Source organism: Callorhinus ursinus, unplaced genomic scaffold (genome assembly GCF_003265705.2).
Source record: "Callorhinus ursinus isolate GAN/ISIS: 27379988/994484 unplaced genomic scaffold, GSC_fseal_2.0 scaffold8, whole genome shotgun sequence".
NCBI lineage: Eukaryota > Metazoa > Chordata > Mammalia > Carnivora > Otariidae > Callorhinus > Callorhinus ursinus.
In genome coordinates this window covers 13689437-13711235 of record NW_027397070.1, presented here as the reverse complement: position 1 = coordinate 13711235, position 21799 = coordinate 13689437, and the positions used below count along the sequence as shown (strand labels likewise).

The 21799-nt window shown below is 40.4% G+C and overlaps 1 protein-coding gene across 2 annotated transcripts in view; it reads left to right on the top strand.

Moving 5' to 3' along the window:
- Positions 1-21700, top strand: part of SLC25A21 (solute carrier family 25 member 21) — a 471007-nt gene extending 449307 nt beyond the window's left edge. For both annotated transcript variants that reach the window (XM_073895108.1, XM_073895109.1), the window contains 3 exons: positions 17339-17520; positions 18446-18498; positions 21493-21700. In XM_073895108.1, the coding sequence (XP_073751209.1) occupies positions 17339-17520; positions 18446-18498; positions 21493-21554 (297 nt within the window). In that variant the 3' untranslated portion in view covers positions 21555-21700. The remainder of the gene's footprint in view (positions 1-17338; positions 17521-18445; positions 18499-21492) is intronic.
- Positions 21701-21799: the final 99 nt, after the last annotated feature.

The window sequence follows — 21799 nt, the reverse complement described above, 5'->3', positions numbered from 1 at the left end:
TCGGGGATTGGATGTGGGTCCTGGAGCTTTAGAGGAAAGATCTGAGTTGGAGATACACACTTAGAAGTCATCACAACCCAGGGCGCCTGGGTGGCTCAGTCGGCTAAGTGTCTGCCTTTGGCTCGGGTCATGATTTCAGGGTCCTGGGATCAAGCCCTATGTTGGGCTCCCTGCTCAGAGGGGAGTCTGCTTGTCCCTCTCCCTCTGCCTCTCCTTCCTGCTCATTCACTCACTCTCTCTCTCTCTCTCTCTCTCTCTCAAATAAATAAGTAAAGTCTTTAAAAAAAAATCATCCTAAACCTGGGCGAGTGTCCCTTTACTAGGTGAAAGATCTTGGGCCAATCACTTCACTGCTCTGAGCTTCAGCTTTTTTTATTGTATATTGAAAAGCTACCCAACAACATTATTTTGAGGACTGACAGAAATAATATGTGAAGTTGTTTGTGAATTTTAAGGTGCCACGGAAGTGTTAGGTGTGCTGGTCTGATGACAGCGATGAGGGGAGGAGTGGGGGGGAGGCAGGTGGTGGAAACAGCGAGCACATAGAACAGCATGAAGAATTTTTCCCCAGGACTGTTCCTTTTGCACTTAAATGAACACTGTGTTTTTTCTTGCCTAGAACAAAGTCATTGATTTTATGTGTTCTGTAATCTAAGCCTGATTCAAAACTGGGAAACCAGTATTCTTTAAATCTAAACCATAATAAATCAATCCTTTGTGAAGGGGAAGGTATGATAATCATTAAAACATGTTGAAGAACGTCATCAAGTTGTTAACCATGAGGAGGAGGTGGTGTTCCTTGAAGGCTTTATTCCATCTTCGCCGTGGGCTGTCTCTAGCCGTATACTTTGGACGATTTGTTTACAGGGTTATTGTTTCAGTTCCCTCACCCAGTAATTGGTCATTCTGTTGTTCCAAGGGAATTCGAGATTTCCCCAGTCCTGATGGCATGAAATAATTTTAGATTTTTTCTTTAATGTATTTTTTTAAATCCATAAGTGGTCTTGCAATGTTTTCCATTTTCAAAGTATTTTATTTTAAAAGAAACTTCATAATGATTATCTCTGGGGGTGGGGGAATGGGGAATCGTGTGTGTGTGTGTGTGTGTGTGTGTGTATGAATGAGTGAGAGAGAAAGAGAGAAACAAAACAAGCAGCAGTGGAGGGAAAGTCCTTTTTCTTTATATCATTCTGAGCTGTTGGAAGCTCCTGCAATAAGCATGTATTAATTTTATAATAGGAAGTAAATCAGTGAAAAGTTTAATAAGAGTCTCATAAAATAGAATACCTAGTTAACTTTTTCACATTTTTTACAACTCTGAGGCTATCTATAGAGGTAAAATAAGAACTTTAAATGGTAAGCCTGGAGAACTCAGGTCAGACATCCACCCCTAAAGTTTTTAACTCTTCAGATTGGTGATCTCTCCATTAGATATATTTTTCAAGAGATCACAGAAATATCCTGATGTTCTGTGCCATGTGATACTATTAAAACCATTTTTGTAGACTCCGCAATTTTGTCTGACCCCCATCACGATAACTGTCATTTTCAGGTAAGAAAACCAAATGAGAAGTTACGGCCCAACGCTGGAAGTTACTGAAATAATTTATCTGAGGTTATACAACAGGGGGAGGGAGTGAACCAGAGGCCAGAACTCTTTCCTCTACACCATGCAGTGCTTTAACCCTTGTGTTTTGTCACACATAAATGACCGCTCAAAAATGATTACTGAAATTTAAATACGTGAAATAGCTAGAATATCCAGATAATATGACCAACTTCCTCTTCTGTCTCCTTCAGTCCTGTAACCTGGCCCTCCCTTTCCATATCCTTAGTCTATAATTTATAGAAACCAAGAACGAGAAGTCATGGCCCTGGAAGAAGCAGGCATTAGCTGTTTGAAAATGGTGCCTTGGGTTAGATTCTTTCAGATTTATTTTTAGGCTCTGGCTGTTCCTATGGTGAATGCGGGGCTACAATAGAGCAAAGACTGCTTTGGATGTTAACTGACCATGGAATCGATTTAATGGAGGCATTCATTTACATCTTGCATGAATGGAATGGAATGTCAGTATAAAGAATTATCCCTTCTCCCCAGAAAGAGGCATCACTTCTCAAAGTAAAGCCCACTGGAAGCAGGTATTGATTAACTTAAATGCTGACATCTTTTTCAAATATCCATGGGAGTAAGCTTTTGTTGCAAAAATAATTTCTTTCATTCCTGTTACAAGGTGGGGCTGTTGGAAGCCTATTATTTGTGATGCTAACACAGAAATGAGAATCGTAAGATTCAAATGTTACATCTCTTTAATAACCTTGTCCTCTAATTCCATATTTACTGCTTTTCAAATGTTTCCATAAGTGAAATAATAATAATAGTAGTAGAAATCACTGTCTGAAGCTCATGGCTGTCAACAGTATTAAGCTGTGCTTTCAGTTTGCATCCTAATTAAGCATGTTTGCAAGTTATTTTGCCAAAAACAATAGACCTTTTGTGTTGAATTTTGCCATGATATAAATTACATGTGTGGGTTAGAAATATTCTAGGAGAGAACAATTTTTCATATGTTCAATTTTTCTTACTTAATAAACCATTTAGACCTGTCCCTATGGTCATTTTACTATAGACAGCATTAAGTCAAACATATTTTATTTTCTCCTAAGGTAATATTTATAAAAGTTAGCCTTTTAGAAATACAAATGTTTTTCTTTTTCCTTTGATTTTTAATATTTTCTTCATTTTATAAATTCTGTAGAGAGTCAGAGGGCGGTGCCAGATGCACTTAGTTTATCAGAAGAAATGTGGAAATGTGTTCGTTTCATGATTTAAAGCTATATCCTTCCCTAAGGTGTGCACTAAGCTGAATGAAAAATGCACCTTTGGGTTCAAGTGGAGAACTTATACAGAACTGTTTGTATTTTGGAAAGAAGAATCTCAGTAGAATTAGATCATAGTAGGATTTAATTTATGGCCATTTATTTTTCTGATTCTCTCTTACTCGATCATTAGTCTTACCAATCATCCGGTAATGGGAAGGGCAAGAGCATTAAAGTTTCATTAAGAACAACTCTCCTTTCTGGGAACCACTGGGCTAAAACTACAAGTATATATTATCTATAAAATTCCCGGATATGTGACAAGATTCTGTGGTAAAAAGCAGTATCTTTCATTGTCAGTTTTCACAGACTCCCTGGGCTATGTGTGTTGGGGAGAAGGAAGGCATGGGGGAGGGCAGAGAGAAGGGGGCAAGGATTCAGACACTTTCTGAAATAAAATGTAAGCCAAAAGTTTCCAGTCAGGCACCACCCAAGTGGATGGAAGTGTGGTACCTGTAGCTTTAGCTTCTCCATGGGTTCCTCCGTGGGTTCCTCCTGTGCCTTCATTCTAAAAGCATTCACGGCACATCTATGATGTCCAGGGCCTTGCCTCCCTGAGTGTCCACACTGTCCCTGCCTTACTGGGTTTTACAGTCGACGAGAGGAGCCACACGATAAACAAGTCACCACATGAAGCCCTGGACTGTGACAGTCATGATGAGAGGAGAGCCACGAAAAGACAGACTACCACGCTCCGGGAATTTATAAACCAAGATCCTACTCTAGACCGATGGCAGGGCAGGGCAAGGACATAGACAAGGCCTTCCTTCAAAAATGATGTTGAAGGGCGCCTGGGTGGGTCAGTTGGTTAAGCGACTGCCTTCGGCTCAGGTCATGATCCTGGAGTCCGGGATCGAGTCCCGCATCGGGCTCCCTGCTCAGCGTGGAGTCTGCTTCTCCCTCTGACCCTCCCCCCCTCTCATGTGCTCTCTCTCTCTCAAATAAATAAATAAATAAAATCTTTAAAAAAAAAAAATGTTGTTGAAGCTGAGGCTCAAGGGTGAGGATTAGCCAGGCCAAGATGAAGAGGATAAGTGGAGACCAGACAGATCTTCGATCTTCAGTTAGAGAGAAGAGGAGGAGTGACCGCCCTGAAGCTGACAGAGGCTCAGGGAACCGGGGAGAAGACAGAGAGGATAACTGGTGTATGGTGAGCCAGAGCAGAGAGGCGGGAGTGGACGCTGCAGAGGGGGACTGGGCCAGAGTGTTCGAGGCGTGTAATAAGGCACTGGACTCCTCTTAAATGATGTAACTGAGGGGGCATGTCAAACAAACATATTACATAAGCAGGACTCAATGGGCATGGGAAAGTTTCATTTATAGAAGCAGCCCAGGAGTAGAATCTCATGAAATAAACTTGGTTCAAAGACTTCTTCTTGATCATATGCCCACCTCCATATCAAAGCATCTCAGTGTGTCCTTGTTCTAACTTCCCAACCTTTAGAATTTTGTTTTGGAAACCTGGTTTGTTCGTTTTCCTTGGGGTCAGTGACTTTATTGAGGCAAGGAATAAATGGAGCACACCAAAACAGAAAAATCTTACTGAGTTCCCAAGGAAATATATTAATATATTCCTGCATTCTGTATAATAATACTCAGTGATACAGTTGACTCTTAGAAGGTATTATCTACCCATGTAAATATTTATAGAGAGATATTTAAGGAAAGGGTGTGTGTGTGTGTACATATATATGAAATAATCAAGTGATAATTGTTATGCTTAAACCCTAACCCATTTTGACATTGTATGTGTTTTATAATTTGAACTAAGTGGGTAAGACGTTTAAAATTATTTTACATTTCACAACACTTTAAAGAACAGCTAGCTCAGGGGGAAAAAAGGAATTTTCATGGCTATTTTCTGAATGGCTACATTTAGATGCTGAGCTTTTAACAAGACTTTGATTTCATTCCAAAGCCGAGAGCCCTGGAAGGATAGGATCTTGGGAATACTCTACATTCCTTAAAGAATGCTTATCAATTAAACCATCTCATTTTAGTTGGTGACCTTCTGTGGAGTGAGGAGCTAGCATTTCCCCAAATTATCTCACATAAAGAGAAAACAAACACAGTAATAGATTCTTCTGATAGCTGTCAAGTGGAAACAACTGTATTTTTTAATTAAGCTTCAATAGCAGGTATTTTCATTGGAGGACAAAACAGCATGATACCATGACATCAGGGCAAAAAATGCTTTTGTCAAAGTTTGTGAACAAAACAACAAAAGAGAGCTAACATTAGAGGAAATGAAAGATACAGACTGTGAGCTGACTCTGCTCCTCATTGACTTGGACCCACCGAAACTAACAATGTAGAAAATGCAAATTTCTTCTGAAATAAATAAAAAGCAGTCTACATTCACTCAAGCTGCCTCCTTGTTCAGTTGCCAGGAGGCAACTATGATTTCAGCTCACCACATCATTTTCATGACTACCATTGCCAGCTATGGGGAAAGCAGTGACAAGCTGCTCTTATTTGCCTTCCAGCGGCTACCAGGTGCTGGAGCAGTGTGTGTATGTACCGCCCTTGTAATTTGCTTCTGAGACCTTAGTTCTTCGTGTACTGTGTCCATATAGAGGAGTAATAAAACATTTATTAAACACCAGTGATGTGTCAGGCCTGTTATACCTACAACATGGATAGGACATGGCACTGTCCTCTCCTTTGAGAGGCTTTGAAGGACTCTTCCCAAAGAACGTCAGAGTTTGGTGCCCATCTCCTACTAGATCCTGCAGACGACTGAGCCCAGGCCATCTGACACCAGGGTCCATACTTGTAACTATTGTACTGTACTTCTTCAAATGTATGGATAGGTGAGCCTTTGAGTCTTTCCTTCTACAGAATATATCCACAGTTCCTCGACTCCCCTTCAAATGATGTGGTTTCCGGTCCTCTGTATGGTCTATCTCTCCCACTATAGATGCATCAGATTTGTCAATGTCAGTGTCAAAACTGGACATAATACTACAGTTGTCAGTCAACTCAGAGTACAGTAGTCTCAACCCTTCCTGTGATCTGAATACACGCCTTTCTTAATGCAGCCAAAGATTGTACAGAGATGAATTCTTGGGGGATTTGTCAGGGTAGAGGGGAAAGAGAATGGGTGTTGCTTTTACATCAAGATGTTGGTATGTATAAAACTCTGTGGTCAATTAAAATCCCCAGATTACATGAAGTGCCAACAAGTCGAGTCTCCCTCATCTTGAACTTGTGCAGTTTGTATTCACTATGCTTAAATGTAATCCTGGGGGTTCAGTCCAGTGCTAGAGCTTAGAATGATAAATTTTCATGCTGAGGGCCCCTCATCTGTCATTCTAGCTTCCCCTCCTAGTCTGGGTCACCTGAGGATCCGAGAGCAGGCCTTCCACGTCTTCACCCAAGTTCATCCAGCCCGTTTTCAGGCTGTCTTATGGACACACTTTCACAGATGCAGATGTCCAGCTGTACTTTCATCCATCCTCCTTTCAGTTCTTATTAATTCAGTGTCTTATTAATCAGAATAACATGGGAGACTTTTTCAAGTAACTTTCTAAAATCAAAGCGTGCAGGGTGATTTAAAAGGAAATTAAACTTTCAGAAGTGTTGCCTTTCACATGTTTCACGTGAGAGTACATTGCGAACTTCATGTTTGTATCACCTCTTGCTTGGCAGCCTTGAGGGAATGAAAGGCTGCGTCACAACCAGCCCTTCAACCGCTGATGGTGATGTGCTACAAAAGGAATAAAATGAATTAAAGTATAGAATGTGTGCTGTTAGCACAGACTGACCATTTGTAAGATTATGGAAATAACTGTGAGGGAGCCCACTAAAATTGGTTTTGACCAAATGTTTATTATGTATAATCTAATAACTGAGTAACAGATTTATTAAAATGTTCAATCCCTTTTGAGTCATCCTGTTATGGTCGTGATGTGCTCACCATCAAACAGTTTATTAGCCTACTTGGGGGAAGAGGAAGCAGAATAAAAGAGTTCTGTCAAGAAGTAATTTGTGATACCCTGAAAATCATGTGACTCTTTGTAGGACCGCCATATTGTCTTTGTCTTACCCAAAGCATAAGCAATCTCTTTCGGTCCCTTCTGAACAATAATTTTAGTTCTTCAAATGGCAAACGTATTTTAGCAGTTTTTGACAAGCAACAATAAATCCAATCTAGCATCAACCAAAGCCAATCCTGAATGGAGAACATTCCTCTCCCTGTGTTTACTGAAGACTGTCTAGGACAGCCAGGGTATACTGACTTCAAGTTTGGTCAAAACTAGTCAGAGAGGATCTCAGATGCAGTGTGATACCAGGAGAAATTAAAGGGTACGTGAATTGCAGGGAGCAAAGGAAATTTAATTTTGGCTGATGAGGTAGGAAGATTCTGTGACTAGGCTTTAATGTGAATATTCGTGCTGAGCTCCTTGAAGTGAAAAGCCCATTGCTACACTCTGCTCAACCTTGCTTTGTAGGGAGCAACACGCTTCCTGGCCAGTCTCCCTCACCACCCCTAGTCCTCACTAGCTAGCAAATCTTCCTTCCCCCATCTTCCTTACCCTTCCCGCCTTCTGGCATGTCTCTGTGTGGAATGTCTTCTTATGGACGCCAGACCCTAATCACAAAGGCCTGTGAGATGGGCAAAGGTTCTCTGTTTATCAAGCTAGCAGCCAGCTGCCAGTCACTAAGCAGCAAGACATCAAAGCCCATGCCAGGCAAGGTAAAAGGAGAGGCATATGCTTCTTTTGATCAAGACATTTTGCCTCTCTGCATATTAACTTCTTAAGTGCCATTGCCTTAAATTACTGGTACTGTCTTTAGCTGTGAATATAATGTTTGCATGAGATGGTTAAATTAGTTACAAATATGTAGTATGTTGATTTTTAACTATTTTGAGTCATATCTCATTTCTGATGACTTGGTACCTTTTGTTGACTTTTTAAAGGTTGTGGAACATCATGGCCACCAATGTTTTGGGATCACTTATTAGTGTTTCTCGTTAAGCTGTGGAGAGCCTATAAATAATATGTCCTGTCAGGGAAACTCATTGATCTTCCTAAAGAGGGACTGGTAAACACATCTCTGCAGCTCCGCACTCACACAGGATTGCAGTGTGATGGAAACAGCCAGAGAGTTCTAGAAAGAGACCTGGTATTAATTCCAAATTCTGGTTCTTACCTAGTTAGCCATGTCTCTTTGGCAAGTTATACATTTTCTCTGTCTCTGTTTTCTCATTTGTGAGATGAAATGTTAACATCAGCCTTAAAAATGTTTGCAGGGGAATTAAATAATTTTTTAAAACTATGAATATTGGCTTTTGTATTGCTATCACAGAATAAGGTCAATGCATGTAATATACATTAACGTTTCAGGCTACTTAGCTCCAGTTTAAAGCACCATATTTTATAAGAAAAATTGGAAAATATTTAGAGGAAAAGAGTAAAACTCATCTGTGGATGGGGAAGTAATACATACTAATAAATAAATATTTTAAAGGAACTGTGTTTTTAAGCATGAGGAAGAAAAGGTTAGTTCAATAACGGTTCTTAAATCATGATGAATTACATCAAGAATGGTGACAGTTGATTGCCCTTGCAATTGAGCAAAAAATTGGAGTAAAATAGTTCAGGCTTTTGCGTGAGGAAGGTGGGTTAGGAACACAGGAATTTTCCTGATTGATGACAGTTGGAACAAATTATGGAAGTAAGTTGGAAATTTTTAATAACAAGATAGATTTTTCATCAACATTAATATCCCTTTACACAATTAAGGTGTGACCCATCCTAAATATTTTACTTAGGCTAAATGACATATTTTTCCCTCAAATTTTTTTCCTTTTTATTTTATTATAGTAAGAACACTTAACATAAGATCTACCCTCAGCAAATTTTTAAGTGCACAATACATTACTGTTGACTATAGGTACAGTGTTGTAAAGCAGATCTCTAGAGCTTATTCATCTTGCTTAACTGAAACTTGATTAGTAACTCCCCATTTCCCCGTCCCCCAAGCCCCTGGCAACCACCATTCCACTCTTCACTTCTATGAATTTGACTATTTTAGGTACCTCATATAAGTGGAATCATGAAGTATTTGTCTTTCTGTGACTGACTCATTTCACTTAACATAGCATCCTCAACTTTCATCCATGTTGTCACATACTGCAAAGTGTCCTTTGTAAAGGCGAACAGTATTTCACTGTATGCATAGGCCACGTTTGCTTTATCTGTTCTTCTGTCAATGACATTTAGGTTGTTTCCAAATCTTGGTTTTTGTGAATAGTGCTGCCATGAACATAATAGTGATATATCTTTGACATCCTGATTTCAGTTCCGTTGGATAAATATCCAAAAGTTAGATTGCTAGGACATATCATAGTTGTATTTTTAATTTTGGAAGAACTCTATACTGTTTTTCATAAAGGCTACACCATTTCGAACCTCCACCAACAGTGTATGAGGATTCCAATTTCTCCCCATCCTTGCCAACACTTGTTGCCTTTTATTTTTTGATAATAGCCGTTCTGACAGATATGGAGTGATGTCTCATTGTGGTTTTGGTCTACATTTCCCAGGTAATTAGTGATGTTGAGCATGTCTTCACATACCTATTGGCCATTTGTATGTCTTCTTTGGAAGAATGTCTATTCAAGTCCTTTGCCCATTCTTTTTTTAAATTTATTTTATTTTATTTTTGAGAGAGAGTATGTGTGTGCAGGGGGTGTGGGGGGAGGTACAGAGGAGAAGGACGGAGAGAATCTTAAGCAGGCTCCGTGCCCAGCACAGAACCCGACTCAGGGTTCTATCCCACAACCCTGAGATCATGACCTGAGCCGAATCAAGAGTCAGACACTTAACTGAGCCACCCAGGTGCCCTGCCCATTTTTTAATCAGCTTATTAGTTTTCTTGGTATTGAGTTGTAGGAGTTCCTTATATATTTTATATATGAACTCCTTATCAGATACATGGTTTCCAAATATTTTCTCCCATTCCTGAGGTTGCCTTTTCACTCTTTTGTTTCCTTTGCTGTTTAGAAGCTTTTTAGTTTGACATAATCCTATTTGTCTATTTTTGGTTTTGTTGCCTGTGCTTTTGGTATCAAGTCATTGCTAACACCAACGTCATGAAGCTTTTCTCATGTTTTCTTCTAGGAGTTTTGTGGTTTCAGGTCTCAAATTTAAGTCTTTGATCCATTTTGAATTTATTTTTGTGTATGGTATAATATATGGGCTCAATTTCATTCCTCTGCATGTGGATTTTCAGTTTTTCCAGCACCATCAAAGACTATTCTTTCCCAATTGGCTTGGCACCCTTGTTGAATATTAGTCAGCCATATATGCTTGGATTTATTTCTGGGCTCACTGTTATGTCCCACTAGTCTATGTCTGTCTTTATGCCTGCCCCATACTGTTTTGATTACTATAGCTTTGTGATATACTTTGAAATCAGGAAGTGTGATTCCTCCAGGTTTATTCTTCTTTCTCAGGATTGATTTGGCTATTTGTAGTCTTTTGTGATTTCATATGAATTGTAGAATTTTTTTCTATTTCTATAAAGAATGCCATTGGATTTTTATAAGGATTGCATTGAATCTGTAGATCACTTTGGGTATTATGGAAATTTTAACAATACTAATTATTTCAATCCATGAACATGGGATGTCTGTATTTGTTTGTGTCTTCTTTAATTCTTCTTTATATATTTGGTAGCAACAATGTGAAACCATCTGGTCCTGGGCTTTCCTTTGTTGTGAGATCCTTGATTGCTGATTAAATCTCCATACTAGTTATAAGTTTATTCAAACTTTCTATTTCTTCACAATTTAGTCTTGGTAGGTTGTATGTTTCTAGGAATTAATCCATTTTTTCTGGGTTGTCCAGTTTGTTGACATATAAATATTCTTAGTAGTCTCATTCCTTTTTAGTTCTGTGATGTCAATTGTAACATCTCTTCTTTCATTTCTGTTGTATTTGAGTCCTCTCTTCTTGTCTTAATTAGTCTTGCTAAGGGTTTGTCATTTTTATCTTTTCAAAAAAATGAACTCAATGTCATTGATTGTTTTTTTATTTTTTCTAGTCTCTATTTATCCCTGCTTTAATCTTTATTTTACCTTCCTTCTGCTAATTTTGGACTGAGTTTTTCTTCTAGCTCCTCAAGCTGTAAAATTAGGTTGTTTATTTGAGATCTTTTTTAATGTGTTTATCACTATGAAATTACCTCTGAATACTTCTTTTACTGCATCCCATAGGTTTTGTATTTTCATTTAATCTATATTGTCTTTTCATTTATATTTGTCTGAAAGTATTTTCTAATTTCCTTTTGACCAATTGGTTGTTTATTTCCTTTCTTTTTTTTTAAAGATTTCATTTATTTGAGAGAGAGAGACAGAGCACAAGCAGGGGGAGGGGCAGAGGGAGAGGAAGAAGCAGACTCCCCACTGAGCAGGGAGCCCAAGAACACGAGGCTCGATCCCAGGACGCTAAGATCATGGCCTGAGCCAAAGGCAGATGCTTAATCAACTGAGCTACGCAGGTGTCCCTCAGTTGGTTGTTTAATAGTATGTGGTTTCCTCAGGGAGAAGCAGGCAGCTGCCATTTTTGTCTGCTCTCTCTCTGCTGAGCAACAAGAGGGCTATGACACTTCATTTCTCCCCCAGGTAGCTAGATTGCACTGGACCTGTCAGAACTCCAAGACTGGCAAGAAAGATACCAGTTTTTTGGGCATCCCTAAAGAAATTGGGGTATTGGACACATAGATCAGGAAGTGACTAAGTTTTTAAGAGGCAGAGAAGCTAGGTACTATCTCACAGGACTTTGATAGTGAAAGCCCAGGAGTAACTTCCTTCTCCCTATTGCATGTTTCCCCTGCACTTTGTTCACACCCCCACTTCATTACTTATCACATTGTACCGTGATACTTAATATTACACCCACCCCAATCCCTCTCTGGATCATTTACCTCCACATTCAACTCTAGCACCCAGTGTAGGACTAGGCATATATAGACATCCAATAAATGTTTGTTGAATGAATAAACAATAAATGAATGACAGATAGAAACAATATCATATAATGGTTATGAGCATATGGTTGCAAATCAGAAGAACCTTAGTTCAAGTCCAGGCTCCACCTCTTATAAGCAGTGTGATTCTGGACAACTGACTTAACTTTCTCAGTCATATGTCCTTATCTGTAAAATGGTGTTGCATACTTAATCCATAGGGTTCTTATATAATATACATGTTCTGTATATATTTTTGCATATAAGATGGTGTCTGACAATAAGTATTAATAGTATCATTATTTCTCATAATGAAAGTTATGAAAAATAATATAAATATTATAAAATATATATTATTTTGTTTCTACTTACTTTTGCTATTAATTTCATTGTGATGTGTTATTATCATTGACAGAAATGCTTGAGTGATTCACTGATAGCTGGTACAGAATGATCCATTCAGATTAGGTGACAGGTATCACTCATACCCAAAACCTCACAAGTGTGCATTCTTGCTCTGGACTGGCCTAGGGGTAGGAGAGGCTGATAAGAGTTAACAACATCACTTTCAGTTCTGCAGCCTTAAAGAAACAAAGCCCCGTTTCCACCAAAGAAAGCTTTATTAAAGTTTTTTTTATTTATTAATTTGACAGAGAGAGGCACAGTGAGAGAGGGAACACAAGCAGGGGGAGTGGGAGAGGGAAAGCAGGCTTCCCGCCAAGCAGGGAACCTGACGCGGGGCTCAATCCCAGGACCCTGGGACCATGACCTGAGCCGAAGGCAGACGCCTAACGACTGAGCCACCCAGGCGCCCCCAAAGAAAGCTTTAAGATCCCTCCCAGCATATCCAGAGCATCCCAGTGCCACTTAACCAACGCAAGGATACAAAGAGTTGAACCATAATCTTCCTGTTAACCAGGGGTTCTCAGACTTTAGTATCCATCAGACTAAATTTGGAGGACTGTTTAAAAAGATTGCTGGGCTCCATCTCCATCAGTAGGCCTGGGGTAGAACCCCAATTTGTATTTCTAATAAGTTCCCACATGGTACTGATGATGGTGGTTCCAGCACCACACTTTGAGAACCACTGAGTTCATAGAAATGGTTGAGGTATGAGAACCCAATGCCAGGGCAGGAATGTGTGCAGAAATCTTTTCATGAAGTTGAATTGCCTGATAACCCCTGTGAAAATTAGGATTTTCTTTTTTCAGCCCCAATGTTTTCAACCCTGAACTCCCCTCTTTTTTATAAATTTATTGGTAGGGTAAATAGTTTTGTGAAGTTGTTTTTAAGCTTTTATGAGCCTGATCAAACCTACAGACACTCTCTACAGAAAAGCCCATATACACATACACAGAAACATTGCTTAGAATTTTAGGAGGTGCTGGGACACCTCTCCCACCAGCCCACCCACTGACACTGAGGAGTATCAATAGAAAAACTATGCCCTAAGGCAAAGTCTTGGGTTCACGTGGATGTAACAAAAAGTCCCTTCTTATACTTAACCTTTCAGTTAACTCATTTTTAAAACAAGAATAATAATATTCTTGCATCTAAAAAACTTTTTTAAAAACTTAAAAAATTTAAAAAAAATAATAATAATATTCTTGCATCAAAGTTTTTGAGGATTAGCTGATGTAATACATGAAAAGGCATAATTTGATAACCAGAAACACTAAATAATACCTTTTTTTCTCTCTTCATAGTCTTGTTACAATAAACTCTCATTCTTGAGGCAAGTGGATGCCTCTCCCTACTAAGGAAAGATCAGGAAGTATAAGAAAGAAGAGCCCTAAGTGTAACAGTTCAAGACCTTACTCTACTCCCATCACATTCTTCTGCTAAAATCTGGTCACAGGCTGCCATATCATGGTTCTCTCTGTGAGTCACTGAGCAATCGGATCTAGCAAGCCCAGGCCTGGCTCTGTGACCTGAGAGTCTCAATTTACTTGCCCTGAAATACTCCACTTTGCAAATGTCCAAAGTCTTGTCATGTCCCCATGTTAATGCCTCCTGGCAGAAAGATAGAAATGTAAAGTTCTAATAGGGGTTTGTTTCTAGGCTAAAAGATGCTGAGTCTTGAGAAATAGTGATTAAGGGTAAAGCCTGATTCTCACTATTTCTACAAAAGTAAATAAATACATTGATAGACCAATCAGCAGACATTGATTTAGCACCTACTGTGTACACTAATAGATGACACAAAGAGGAGTAACACATGTTCCTATGCTATGCCAACTCACAGCCCAGCAGGGAAAATAGATGTATGCAAAAATATACCAAACACAAAGTGAGCCTTGGCAAGGGCAATGATTGTGGTTCATACAGAGGTTCAAGAATACAGGAGAGAGAAATTAATTTTAACAGGGATCCGTTAAAGTCTCCTGGGCAGGGGGGGATTTTTAGCTGGCCCCTAAAGGAGGAGTGGGACTGCGACAGGTGACTATAATGGAGAAGGACTTTATAGGCTGTGGAAGTAGTTTGAAGAAAAGACTTAGAAAAGTGTTTGGTTTAAGTTTGCATAATTATGATTTAACAAGTGTGACTATAGTATAGGGGCGGGGGCGAGGTATCGAGCTTGCGGCCAGAGAGAGAAGTTGGAAACACGTTGTGGGAAAGAAACCAAAGGCCAAGTGAGGAGCTTTGGCTTTACTCATCGTGCAGCGGGGAAGGATTGAGGGTCTTTGATACCACAGGCAGATCTGTTTTTCCAAAAAGAGAGCTGGTGCCACTGTGAATAGATAATAGAGAGCAAAAAACAAATATAACCTGGTAAGGTGTTGGGTACCTGAACTAAAGCCAGAGCAGTTGGCAGTAGCCAGAAGGGTACCCGGGGCAGAAGTGTGTGAGAGGCTGCATTTTGAGAATGGTTGATGACACGTAGCAAAAAACAAACAAACAAACAAACAGAGGCAAGCTGAGAGGGCACACCCAACCCCAGGCAGGATTGCTGCATAGAGCAGACCATGGGCTCCGAGGAAGAAACTGGCTGGGGGCCCAGGGCCCAGAGGGTGAGGAATACCTCCTGGCTGTCCCAAGAAGACTTTTGTCCTTCCTAGAATTCCCAGAAGGGGAGCAACTGACCATCTGTTTTGTCTGCAAGGAATATCAAAATCACTGATGCCTGGACATGGGTCCTCAGCCCAGCAGCTTCAGAAGTCCTGCAGATCTTCTAAAATAACTTTCAGGCCCTTTCCCGTGGGATTTTGATCTGGAAACCTGAGGTGGGACCCAGGCATCCATTCTTTGTAAAGCTCTCAGGTGAATGTGATGCACATCTGGTTTGGGGAACCGCTGTGGGACCTTACTATTAGCCTGGGAGGTGTATAGAGACCCTGGCTCAGTACATACTTGTGCAGATGAAGACTGTGATAAGCTGAAGACCTTGGGCTTTAGTATCCAGCAGTGTCTCAAGCACAGTGACCCTCATCGAATGTCTCAGGAGGGAACCCCTCCTCCAACTCTAGGCCTCAGTGACCACACCAGGAGATGGGAGAGGCTGCACGCTTGATGGGGTCCCCTGAACGACCCAAGAGGACAATGTACATACAAGTCATTTTCACCCTTGTCCTCAGTTCAAAAAGGAGGGCTCGGCTGTGTCACAGGGATCCTATAAGAGAATCTTATTACAGGATGCTTTGAGACTTTAGAAGACAGGCTACATAATAATACTAGCCATTTTCTGCCAGGCTTATACAACATTCATAGTACTTTCACTGCTATTTTTGTTTTTATTTCTCAGAAAGATAATGCAGTACAAAGGTAAGGCTGGTTAAACGGATCCCTTCTGGACACTGGGCTCTGTGTGATTTGGTGACTCGTGCAAGGTCAGACAAACCAGAGCCAGTTCTGAACCCGCCATCCTCCCGAGCTCCGGTTCTGCTTCTGGGCCATAATGGAGAAGGGTAACATAAAGGCATTTTTCTCTCCTTGTAAAAGAGGGAAAAAATGGGGGGAAGGGGGAATTATTTAAACACACCTCACTCATACTGCAATCACTGCATTGTTTTTCCTGTTGAAACACCCTGTTGGTTTTTAAATCCCTTTAAACCTACCCGGCACCTGTATGGCCCAGATCCAAGAATTATTACCGAACCCTTCATTTTTTATATTTAGCCACATAGGGGTTTCTGTGATGGTATCTGGCTCTCGGTTCAGTTGAAAATTTCAGAGCTTCCAGAAGTTTTCTTCTTCCATAGAAGCTAGAAGCATGCAATGCTCAGACATGATTTCTTAAATTTTTTATTTTTATTTTAATCAAATATGTCTCCCCACTTCGGTTCTCCTGCTGGGTAAAATGGTATCATGGCACCACCCTGTATTGTTCCTGTGTGAAGATCCTCCTGAAATACTGACCAAAAGAAAGGGCAGGGGAGGGGTGGGGGAGGGGTGGATGGTCTCCATCAGCAACTTATGGTTTGTGGGATGACCTCTCTTCAGGGCAAGAACTGAGGCTGAAAACATAATGAGAACTTCCCAGCAAATTCATTATAACACAGCATAATGTGAGCTCACTGGGCACAAAAATAGGCTGAAGGAAAGTGACTCCCACATAAGACCTAATTAAATACTTTGATGTCAGAAAGCGGAGCAGGGAGGGGTGGAAAATCAAATCAGACCAAAGTGAAGGACCTAAATTCAAATGGAAAGAAGAAATATTTCTCTCTCTCTCTCTCCCCCCTCCACTTCCCCTCCACACACACGACCCCCCCTACACCCCCCACCCCCCCCCCCCCCCGACCCCTGCACTGCCTCTTTCTCGGTGCCTCTGTCTCTCTTCTTTTCTTCCTTTGCTGTGAAGGAAGAATAAGATTCAGGAACAATAGGTTGTAAATTCTTCAGCAAATTAGTCCAGTAACTTACTACTGTTTATAATGCACAGAATGTCACAGGCTGGTTTGCAAACTCCCCAAGTTGGTTTGTTAATAACAGGAAGCTAGCACTTCTCAGTACAGTGGATCAGCTAGCTACACGGGAAAATAAATGCAAAAAACCTGGAGGGGAATAGCAGCAGACCAAGAGTAGCCTTGATTTAATTTAACATTTGGGGGTCCACACACAAATGAGCATTTTAGTAGGCTTCATGGTGGAAGTTGCTGTCATTTGTAAAATATTCTGGCCAATTAGCTAATAGTGTGCTTGGATTTCTCCTGTTTTGATACAGTAATACTAAGTACATTGTGAAGCCCAATTATACAAATCATCCCCATATGCCATACCAGTCTTTCTTTATGAACTGTGTTTATAAATCCTGTGTGAGGAAATGTGTACTTCAGCAATTTAGACCATGTGTAAAAACATAGCCAATGGGATTGTCAAGAAAACAAGTTCCAGCCTAGGAAATCCTAATGTGTTCCGCTGGAATAACAGGAGGGTGCCGGGGAGTGCAATGCTCTGCTTAAATACATATTGCTTTATAGTGTTTAGCCAATTTAGGGGCTTCCGCTTCCCTTTCTGTTACTTTATTCTTCTTTTCTTTTAGGATCCAACCTTGGAGTTTTTGAGAAAATTTGGGATTGGTCTTCTCTCGGGCACAATAGCCTCAGTCATTAACATCCCTTTTGATGTTGCCAAAAGTAGGATTCAAGGGCCTCAACCAGTTCCTGGAGAGATCAAGTACAGAACCTGTTTTAAAACAATGGCAACAGTCTACCAGGAAGAAGGGTAACATTCTTATTTTAATAAATGTGCAGGACTCAAGTACTGTTAAAAGCATATCGTACTTCCATTTTGCTGAGCGCCATTAAGCCCCTCCTAAATCGGGTGTGTGTGTGTGAAAAGCTCTAGAGAATAATGATAAACTTTGTGAGATAACACAATGATGAAATGTTGGCAACATGTTCTTACACCATCCAGAACCTTGGGCCACCATCATACAACCTGCTGCATGTTTATCTTAGAATCTTCAGATGAACCTTTTTCTTGTCAGTTTGCATAATATGCTATAATACACCCTGTTAACACGTGGGCAGGAGAATGATTGTCTTCTAACTGTAAATCTAATCAAAATGTCACCTCATTAGAGTCCCCTGGGAGAATTAAACATGAGAGTTCTGTGCAAGTAGCTTTCTTTCAAACATCTGAAGTACATGTTTTTTCGGCTAGTCTTTTTTTTTAAGTGTTACATCTGTCTCTTCATCCCGCCTCACTCAGATCTTATTCTCAAGTAAACGAGTAATATTTTATTATTTCGATCTACACTATGTCATCTTTCCTTTTGTGAAGACTGAGTTTGTGGTCTTTTAAATTCCATTACAAAAGTCATTTTGTCCATATACATAGCTGTCTTGAAAGTAAGACCTGTGCTCATAGCAAAAACCATCTTGCTGAGGAAAGTCATATTTCTGGTTGGACATGATCAGCATAGCTTGGGCAATAAAGAATTCATTAACTCTTTCCCTTTGTCCAGTTTGCTGCAGAAAATATATAGCCAGATATTGCCTGGTCTGGGATATGTGTGATTTCAAATAAATTTTCTTGTAGATGCTGGGTCAACATCTCAATAAATCTGGTCCGTTCTATTTTCAGAATTCAGAATTAATTTCAGAATTAAGAATTAAAAATGTTGCTCTTTCCCTTCTTATTATAGGATTTTAGCTTTGTACAAAGGCCTGCTTCCCAAGATTATGAGGCTTGGACCAGGTAATGATGTCCTTATTACTTCTATCCTTCCTTCTTTGTTGTTCTGCTGTCTCTTTTCTTCTTGTGTCGATCAGCAACATGGTATGTTGATCACACTGTCAAAGATGGAAAACAGGAGGATATAAAGCTATCTACGAGTATTCAAGACACTGAAGGCATCCATTAGAAATGTTTTCCACCTTTGTTTATAAGGTACTGTTTAAGACTTTGCTGGAGGCTGGCAGAAGCCAAAGCCCAGCTTAAGTCAATAGGAAAGGCTCCCCAGCCAGTTGGAGTTTGAGTGAGCAAGGAGGCTCTGGGGGAGGATTTTCACTGAGCCCATAAAACTCTCCTGGTGCCCCCCCACCACAGTTCATTCTTGTTCCTGCCTCAACTTCATTTCAAAAACAAAAAAGAAGGGTAACTTGCCTCCACGAAGCGAGGCTCAAGAACTTCTTGTCTTCACGGTCCCCCGGGAGGGCTGCGGTGAGTGTAGCGCCCAGGGAGTGGTGGCAGGGCAGTCTGGCGCTCACCTTCCCCGTGTCTGTCAGCATGATGGTGGAGGCTCCTGGCTCAGGGCCTTACCTGCAGACGCCAGCCCACAAAAAACCGGCTGCCATTCCCACAGGGAGAGTCAGCTGCCTCTATGTAAATAGATAGGAACGTAACTGCTGCAGACCCAACCACCTAGGCAAACAGTCTTGGATTATAAGCAATCCTGTGTCTCAGTACAGGAGTAGGTGCCAGCCACACTCACCTCCTTAGGTGTCCTGGTGTCCTCTCCCAGAAGCGTCCCCTACCCCTCGCCCCTCTCCCCTTCCCTTCCTCCCTTTTACCACCACAGTCCTGCTGCCCTACCACACTCGCACACAGGCACATTTACCGTCCTGGAATCTCAGCTCAGTGAGCCAGCATTTCTACCATCCTGAGGTAGAGGACAGCTCACCCTTTCGTGTATTTAGAAAACACTTCCACAATTCTTGGTCCATCTATCCCAGCCTTTCCAGGCATTTAAGCGTGGATTTTGCTTCACATTTGAGATGGAGACTTGCCTCCTGCTAGTCATTGGCCCGTGTGTAAAAACAAAGCCAATGACAAAGAATATTGGTGATTTTGTGCAACTCTCTCTGCGACCAGGTGGCGTTTTCCCTTCACCACACAGTAAAACCCTGACGGTAGACCTAGTGTTAGAGAAAATCATAGGAATGACCCTAACCCAGCTTTCTCAGGAGGGGATGGGCCTGAAAAGAGTGGTGATCAGAGAGAGTTTACCTAAAACAGTAATTGACTGGAACCTTAATCCAAAACTCTTAAATAATCTGACCCCAAGTTTTGTTAGAGGCTTGCAAATGTTTGGTTGGCTTTTTAAATGTGTTTGCATGAGGTATCCTGAGTTGCTGTGGTGGTAAATACAATGAAAAGGGCTGTTGTGAGTGGACCGTCCAGGCTAAACAAAACTGTGAATGACTGGAAATCTGCTTCAGGGACCTGGCCTCCACTCACATGTAAGTCCTCCAAACATGCAAGTCCCAGCAGCTTTAAAGGAAAGAGAGGTGGACGGAAAAGCATGACATTTGACTTAAGGATAAGATTTTTTTTTTCAAAGAGAGAGTAAAAAAGTGAAAGAAAGGGTAAATCTGGGATTTTCATCCTTCATTGTAGGAAGCATCCATCCCATCTTCTTTTTATAACAGCCTCGGCAGCTCTGTGTTGCTCACAATCAGTCACCTGCCATGAAAGGAGGCTCTTGAAGTCTGTGGTTTAAACTCCAAATATCACCAGGCTGAAAACTAACCCAATTCTGCATGTTCTTGTCTTACGTTGAGAACAGTTAATAAAAGTAAACACTGCAATTACATAGGTATTGATAACCCTCTGTTAGTGGGTCTTTTTTTGTTTGCCAGAGTGCCAAGAGGGTTACGGCAGCTGAGAGGGGTCTAATAGAGTATCTTCATGGGTTAAAAATGAAAACAGGCAGATAATTATCTTTGGTATAAGGTTACACAAACATGTGTGGTCTGTAGATTAAAACACACACACACACACACACACACACAAACGGCAGTGTGTACAAAATAACTAAGATCAAAATCAAGTTATTTTTTTTTCATCAGAAGTCAATCTTCTGTTCATGCAGCCAAGTCATCTTGAGGTTGTGCTCAGGATATTTGTCCACATTTTGATTTTGTAATATTTTTTACACAGACACGAGAGGATAGATAGATTACATTAAAGAGCATGGGATATGTGCCATTTTATTGCATCAGGTAGAACACACATGCAAAGGCCTCTCTCGATTTCTAGGTATTCTGCAACCTTGGTGTTTGTTTTTCTGTGTCATAGTCCTGTTGACCTTTCAAGACAAATACTGGTCTGTGACACCCAAACCCCACCACTAAATTTTCAAGTGCAATCCACTCATATCTGAGGCAAATAAAAGGAATAAAAGCAAAAGGAGGTTGAAAGCTAGCTATATTTTGTAATACACATATTTTAAAATATTCTGAAGCTATTTTTCACATTGCAATCCACTTTGAAGGCTATTAGAAAAAATCAGACTCATCTATCAAGCACCCTCTTAGAGCTTTCCTTCTTGAATGCAGCTAGGATAATGCTAATTATGGACTGAAAAAGATAAATCCTTTGCCTACATATGAAAAGTATGAATGGTTTCTGTTTGCAGGAACGCCACATGCCCTTACATGACTGAATGTGTCTATATTTATTTACTTTTAAAAATTAAAAGTGCCTGAAAAAGAATCTGATGGAGAAATGATGAAAGTTACAGAAACTCATGGGGAAAAAATGTATTTGGAGACTCAAGATGGTCTTGATTTTGCTCTGAGAATTTTCCACAATGGCTTTATATCGATGTATTAGAGCCCAGGGACTGAGAAGTCTACATAGCCCCTGCCTGATAGGCTGCATGGGACTTCACAGATTCAGAAACCCAGTGGGGGAAAATGACACTAGTTTGCAGGATTTGAGATAAAAACCAGCTCTTTTCTTTTCTAGGTGGTGCAGTGATGCTGCTGGTTTATGAATACACCTATACATGGCTTCAGGAGAACTGGTGATTGCCTAGGAGAGGTTGAGATCATGGATGTTTGCTGTACAGCACCATAAGGAGAGACTAGCAGCTCAGCTGATATGATCATAAATTCTAATTATACAATTATGTACAGTTATTAAGGGGAAACAGTTTATTCAAGAACAAAACCTATTTTGATACTTCAAAAATTATCTCTACACAATTTGAGACTGTAGTTTTGTCTATATCCATAAATCTGTGCAAAGAAAAATAGTATGAATGGGGTATGTA